This window comes from Camelus dromedarius, chromosome 1 (assembly GCF_036321535.1).
Source record: "Camelus dromedarius isolate mCamDro1 chromosome 1, mCamDro1.pat, whole genome shotgun sequence".
NCBI classification, from domain to species: Eukaryota; Metazoa; Chordata; class Mammalia; order Artiodactyla; family Camelidae; genus Camelus; species Camelus dromedarius.
In genome coordinates this window covers 82,892,678-82,900,400 of record NC_087436.1, presented here as the reverse complement: position 1 = coordinate 82,900,400, position 7,723 = coordinate 82,892,678, and the positions used below count along the sequence as shown (strand labels likewise).

At 37.2% G+C, this 7,723-nt stretch overlaps 1 protein-coding gene across 1 annotated transcript; it reads right to left on the bottom strand.

Moving 5' to 3' along the window:
- Positions 1-414: 414 nt before the first annotated feature.
- SPP1 (secreted phosphoprotein 1) lies at positions 415-7,346 on the bottom strand. Its single transcript, XM_010983105.3, has 7 exons — positions 7,194-7,346; positions 6,033-6,100; positions 5,883-5,921; positions 3,596-3,676; positions 3,264-3,305; positions 1,932-2,243; positions 415-1,235 (listed from the first exon to the last, which is right to left on the bottom strand). Exons 2-7 carry the CDS (start codon positions 6,084-6,086, stop codon positions 846-848), a joined length of 918 nt encoding a protein of 305 aa, XP_010981407.2. The 5' UTR covers positions 6,087-6,100; positions 7,194-7,346; the 3' UTR covers positions 415-845.
- Positions 7,347-7,723: the final 377 nt, after the last annotated feature.

Here is a 7,723-nt window from a genome sequence, read left to right as displayed (position 1 = left end):
AGAATAGGTATGCGACCTACCAAGTTGTCATCCAAGGGCAGGAATGCAATAAATTTACTGAGAAAATTAATGGAGAGTGATGAGAAACAATAAAATTGATTTGTGATTGCATTTAGACCTTCATTAGCTTTTACATCAGGTTTGTGAAAATTAGAGAAAGGTTGCTCCCACTGATTGAAAATGGCCTACAGAGCCCGATATGGTTGGAGGGGTTCTGGCTGAATATCAACCCCTACTTGACCCCTGTTTCCTTTCCTAGGAACTTTAGCTTAGCCAGAAGCTGTATGGTTGATGCAGCAGGTCTTAAATTGCTCTCTATGAAGTCCAGCACGTTCATTAAAATGATTACATTTATTAATTGCTAGGCAACTATAGGAAACCAAATAAGAAATGCAATTGACACCACCAAACTCCTTAGATCTGAGATATAAGATTTATTCACACTGACAAAAATAATCACAACAAAATATATACTAATTTAAAAAACAAAAGATCATAGTGACAGAAAATTTTATATTCTCTCTTGTAAGTGTGTAAAAGTATTTTTGTTTGCTTCTACATACATTTCTATTCATAAATGGGTAGCAAACATTAAAATGCAGTGATGGTTTGCATTTCTCACATGGAAAGAACATAGACTAAACCTTGAAGTTTTTAGTTTACGAAGGTGTTACCATGAAGCCACACACTAAACTAATAATCAAAAACATTCTGTCTCTAGATCCATATACATATACATTCACCAACTAAGCTGAGAAATAAGCATTTCATATTCTCTCCCACCTCGCTATAGTGTATTTTTTCTTTTTACTAAAAGCAAAATAAGAAATTGTATTTTTCTGCTTTTAATTGACCTCAGAAGATGCACTATCTAATTCATGAGAAATGCGAAATTTCAGGTGTGTGTCTTCTTCCTCACTTTTAGGGTTTAGGACTAGCTTATCTTCATGGCTAGGAAGTTCTTGGCTGTGGACTTCAGGGCTGACTTGGGAATTTTCCTGACTATCAATCACATCGGAATGCCGGTCGCCCTCATCATCAGCCTTCAGCTTGTATTCTTCGGAATGCTCCTGGCTGTGGGTTTCCACGCTGTGGTCACTCGGCTGACTCGTCTCCTGACTGTCCTTCCACTGGCTGTTCCAGTCAGAAGCCGTGTGCAGGCCCTGAGCATCAAAGATGGCCTTGTGTGCCTCGTCCGCCTCCTCACTTTCCACATGTGTCATGGCCTCTGGATGCTGAATCATAGCACAAATGGGAGAAGAATGAAATGAACAGCCAGGGATGGGAACACTGTAATTTTTTCTACTTTCTAACTTTTAGGCCAATTTATTCTATAAAAATGTTTAAATTTGGCTGAAGCAAAAAATAATAGTAGTGTGTTACTTTTTTTTTTCACTAAGCCTTTTCATGACATCATCTCCTTTAGTTTAATAGGTACAGCGATTATGTACGTGATGAAACCTAGGAGGTAGGACTCATTATCTGTTTTACATAAAAGGAAAGTGAATTGAAAGTTAAAAAGTAAAGAGAATAGTAAATGGCAAGGCCATGTGTCAAATCTAGATACTTTGACTGTAGATTCAGTGTAATTTGCAACTCTACAATTCTTATGTATTTAACTTTAAAACATGACCATTATATTGTGAAAATAATCACTCTTTTCTGAAGTCTTTTTTAACCTTAAAAGGTGAATAGAAAAAAGTGCTTTATAGCCAGGACTTGGAAAAACAGCATTGTGATTGAGAGACAAAAATTAGGGAGAAATTATGTGGACTAAAATACAAAAACCACCAGGTAGAAAAAGGTTTTGCACTCAATGATTATAAAGTAGTAATACTTGCTGAATGAATGAATGAGTGAGGATGGGGACTCTGGTTTCCTAGAATTGGGCTCTAATCATAACCATTTGATGTGTCTTTTCAAGGATTTACCTCAATTTCAGATCTGCGGAACTTCTTAGATTTTGTCCTCAGTGCATAACCAATATTATCACCTCGGCCATCTTGTGTGTCTTCTGTGGGGACAGCTGGAGTGAAAACTGCGGTTGCTGGAATGTCGGTGGGAAAGTCAGTGACCACCTCATCAGACTCATCAGAATGGTGAGACTCGTCGGAACGGTCGGTGTCATCGGTATGATCATCAGAGTCATTTGAGTCAACGTCCTGGCTGTCCACAGTGTCATCATCGTCATCATCCACATCGTCCGTGTGGTCAGGACTTTCATTGGACGTACTTGGGAGGGTCTAAAAATCAAGATGGCCAGAAAAATTGGTATAAGGGTTTTTAATCTTTCCTTAGCCTTTACAGTGCATTAATCTTTGACTGTCACAATCTTTGCATTCACAACAAAGCACTCAATGGCTTTTAGGAGTTAAAATGAGCATCTTCCAATTCCTTTTTAACACAATGATAAATGGAATCATATTCTGAGGCATTTTTCTTGCTTTTTCATAAAAGTATATTCATAGGTATTTTTAAGCCAAATATTAGTATAATATTTATATTGATAACACTGTTCTTCCTTGTTCATATTAGACATTATTTAATTTACTGAATTCTATCATTCAATAAATACAGATACTTAATTGTGAGACTATTTTTTCTACTTGAAATGAGAATTCAAGGAGATCACAGCATCCATATATTAATGCATACTCCCAAATCTAAAACCACCTCCCTGTTAGCATAGATAATTAATAGGCTATCCATGTATAGAAACTGTGTCTCAATTAATCAGTTAATGTCTAGTAAACTGATTAGCAAATATACTGGGTCATTTATCCAACTTTCCTTATTAGAGATCCTTAGCATCTTCAAAATCTTGAAGAAAACAGATTTACCTTATCCCTTTGCTTAGCAAATATATTAATAGTCCCAATAAAAAGAATATTTATTAAATAATAAACCATTATGTTAGGAACAGAAATGCTCCTAGAGGCAAAATCTTGGCTTTGGTAAGCATTAATTAGATGCTTATCAAATATTAGATAAGACATCTACAAAATACCATAAATAACTTGCAAGAGGCTCAGTATTTCACCCAGACATTAGTAAACATTTCCTGCCACACTAAATGTATTTGCAGAAATCTGGTATTTCTGACATTTAGTAAATACTTGTGTTTTTTGTGAGCAAGTTTTAGATAGAAATTTTACTGGAGAATTTGCTAGTGGAACTGAACCCAGGCAATGTCACCAAGAGAAAGAGTGGCTTTTTAATCCCTCCAAGACACAATGGACCTTGGATTCAAAGTGAAAACTCACCTCTTGTTTGAAGTTGTCAGTTTCTTCAGAAGATGCAGTACTCTGAAGAAGGAAGGGCACACAGATCAGTGTACATCATATACGCTTAACGTTTTAATTCAAAAGTTAGCCTTTTCCATCCAAAGCAGGTCTTATTTTGTAGCCTTATTGATGGATGCCTTAGGCAGGAAGACAACATGGCAGATCAATTGGCGTCCTAAGCTCCTGTTTACCAGCAGGCAGGAAGGATCTATTTAATCAGCCCAAATGGCCCGCTTGGTGGCTATTTTTGTGGTGATTGTTGTTTAATTGTGAGAATTTTAATTGTTATAATTAATTAACATAAAAAATACCTGTGGTGCTAGGAAAGTCTGCTTCTGAGATGGGTCAGGCTTTAGCCATGTGGCTACAGCATCCGGGTATTTGTTGTTAAGCTACAAAAAAAGAGTTGCATATTTGTCATTACTGCAAAAAAGAAACAGGGATCTCTAAGTGATAAGCTGAAAAAACAAAGGACACTTCAGCAATCTTGACGGGTAAGTATAATACACATTACAAAGTCAACCAGAGCCTTAGGTACGCCTTTCGTAATTTACTCTTTCTGGCAGATTCATTTAATACACTCTTACATAGCACTTACTATGAGCCAGGCACACTTTGAAAGTGATTTACAAACACTCATCGTTTAATCCTGGCAGAGGTATCGTTATTATATATTATTCCCACTTTACAGATCAGGAGAAGCTGGGCCGCAGTGAAGGTAAGCGGTAGTGAGCGGCAGAGCCAGGGTTCAGATCCGGTGGTTCTTCACACCGACGATGCGCTGTGCCTGCCTGCTCTGTTAGCTGAAATTCCTCTCAGATGAAGCCAACTAACGCAGAGGTGCCCTTAATTAGTGTCGGTCTTCCTTGTTCCCTTTCTTACGGAATGAGGAAAAACCCTCTAAGGCTGTGCTGTCCAGTATGGTAACCTCTAGCCATGAAGCACACCGCTATTTCAATCTAAGTTAATTAAAAAAAAATTTAGCTTCTCCATTGCACGGGCCACATTTTGAGTGTTCAAGAGTCACATGTGCCTAGAGGCTACCTTAGGGGACAGAGGAGTGAAAATTGCTCTGACTTTGTGTCATCTGCTGGGCTGAATGGCCCAGGACCAACCTCTTCTCATCTCTGTCACTGAGAATAATTACCCTGGGGGTCCCGAGAGCTCCTTTACAGCCACCAAGGAGAGGGAAGACAGGAAGGAAACCAGTCAGTAGCACTTTGGGTTTTCCCATGGCTGGCTCTACCCAGAGCTGCTTCAGTTTGGGCTTCTTGGAAAGTTTTTGCTGAAAGAAGGGGTTCCTTGACTAAAAAAATGGGAAAACTACTGGTCTAGATGAGTTAAAAGGTTCCCTCTATTTTTGTCTTTAAAATATATATTGATACAAAAAGTATATACATAAATATGTTATAATGGATATATATTTAATACATATACTTCCTGATGATACATGTCATACAGGCTTTGTTTCTATTCATAAGATAAATTTATAATTTTTTTACAGTAATATGAAGAACATATAGATAAGAAAAACAAACTAAAACCCACCCAGTAACCACATCATTCGCAGATAACCACTGTTCATCTTCAGGGGTGTCTCTTCATGGACTGTCCAGATTTCCCACTAGCTCTAAATTTCTAGGATTCTAGAAGGTTGAGCTCGTCACTTATCTCCTAAATATCACTTAACTACTTACACTGTCATGGCTTCATGTCCATATTTTATTCTATTAAAAAGACACTAATTCTTGCCTCAAATATTGTAACTTCTGTCTTCTCTGGAAATGTTAATTTTTCTGGCTTATTATTGTGATTCAGTACTTGTATCCTTAAATCAGTTGGAAAACGGGCACACTTAACACATACCCACTTGCACGCCCAAACACATGCAGCAATAATGTCTTCATTAAGCAATCTAACTGCAGTGATCCCAGGCAGCTCTGCATTGGCCTTTATTCTGCTCATCTGGAGTTGAACTCTGTGTGCCTTTTTGTCCAAGCTCCTTGGGACAATGCCCGTTTGTTGTTTGGTTGGCACAGTTTCACCTACTGTGGAGGGGCAGGTACCTCTATTGTCTTGATTTGGTCTTATGTTTGGTTAGAGAAATGTGATCTAAAGTCATCTGACAAGCACAATAGATACAAACAGCATAAACAGACGTTTTATGATGGGCTTCTTAGCCAGTATCTTAGGAGATACTGTGCATATTATAGTTATCCCAACTGCCCAATATGTGAGGTGAATTTTAAACTTAGCTTGCTACTAGGAAAAGCAGAAGACAGAATTCTCTGCTTCTAGAACAGTATGTTGACTCATGGAAACAAGAAGTCACACGACTTCTTAGAACTCGTTCTACATAAATGATAATGGCCTAGAGCATCATTTTATTATATTAAAAATCTAGCTTGGTCTTGAGTATATTAATTAAAAGCAATACTGTGCTTGGTGCTGGTCTAGAACCATAGCAGGCACTCACTAAATGCTTACAAATTATTTTGTTTGACTATGAAAATAAGAAACATTGCCATATGTTTGTAGTGCAACTTGCAGCAGTTACATAAATAATTTAACTAGATGATAAACTGAAAAGATGCTTACTTGCTTTTCCTCAGAGCTGCCAGAATTAGTCTGTCCAACCTTTGAAACAGAAAAGGTGAAGAAAGATTATAGTGTGAATGTGTTGTTAGCACACTGAAGCACACAATTCATTTATTTTGAGGAATTTTTTTAAGATTCAGCTGTACTCACTGGAAGGGCGGAGGCGATGCCCAAGAGGCAGAAGCAAATCACTGCAAGTTTCATGGTGATGATTCTTCCTGTAAAATATTTTGTAAGAAATATTTGATCTTTTCATACCTTAAAACAGTGATACCTCCTTTTTATACTAACACATTACAAAAAATTACAAACAAATATATATTTTCTATAGAAATAGTCTCTACTTCTTAGTAAAATTTTCTTTTTAATATTATGACCTTTTGAGTTAATATTTGTAATGCCACCTGTATTCTTCCTGTCTCACTATTAGGCAAGGGAGAGAGGGATTTTACAAGCCTATATTTATTCAACTTTAAAATTTAGAGTTTCAGAGATTATATCATTGCTACCTAATATCTTCAGCCATCTCAACCTGAAAACAGGTCAACAGTAATTTAATTAAAATAATAAGCTAGAAATGGGAATAAAATATTTATTTTTCAGAGAAGAAAAACACAAAGAGAAAGAGAAAATAAAACTGAAAGAAACTTGCTTTCTCTATTTTCTAGCACGCATTTCAAATGTGAATTCCAACTTAAATGATTTAAAAGGTGCCACTTAGGTGAAATGAAGCTGTCTCTAAAGTTAATAATTTAAGTAAGGTATTCTAGAAATTTGAAACGAAAAAGAAAACAGTCAATGCCTTTTCTACTTTTAAGTCTACTTAATGTTATACAGGTATTTTGGTGAAAATTTAACAGCTAAATACAGAGATAGAAATAGAAAGAGTTTTTTCCTTGAAAATAAGATAAATCAAACCATTAAAAAAATAGCATTGTCATCAGCTTACATTAGCATTACAGACCATTTTCCTTTTAAATGCCCTCACAATCATCTATCCATTTAAAATGATGTCAATATAATCATTCCAAAGGGGCATAGAATTTTACTTTTTTTCTGATGGCAAGAAGTAGTTGCAGTTCCTTTGAGGACTCAGTGGAAATATTTTTAAGTTTTATGTTTGACTGGCTTTCAAAATAGCCGGCCACATTTCCTGCAGATCTGCCCTCAATCTGGCATGCTTATTTAAAAGATGAGAACAATTTGTCTGATTAACAGCATTACGGTTCAAGTCTTTTCCTTACAACTTGACCTTCCCATGAAATGACACAGCACACTGGACAGCAACCCGGGAGCAGACTGCAGGCTTACCTTGGTCTGCGGCAGCTGAGAAGAGTCCAGTCCCAGGCGATGCTGATGCTGCACTGGATGCCGCTCTCCCCGCCTCCTCTCCTTGCTGCTGACAACCAGGACCTCCCAGAATTTAAAGGCTGCTCGAGACACTCTGAACCAACACAGGGGGCGGAGAGATGTGTCATGAGGTTTTTTTGCCAACGCCCAACCCACTTGCTCCCACACTTCCCCCTCTGGTTTTGTGGTTACAAAACAAACACATGCACACACACACACACACACACACACACACACACACACACACACAAACTACTCTGCAGTTAAAACATTACTTATGCACAGTATCATTAACTAGCTTTTTCGTTTATAGGATTGGCACTCAGCATCCTGGAAAGGCATCTAGGGGTCCCCCAGAAAAGGGAGAGATAACTAGTTCTTACAAAAACTTTATAATTGCTGAATTAGAAGGAAAAATATTATATAAACCAGTCCTAAATAAAAATAAATAGAATGGATTTTTGTTTCTCTTGGTTCAAACAACAGATTAA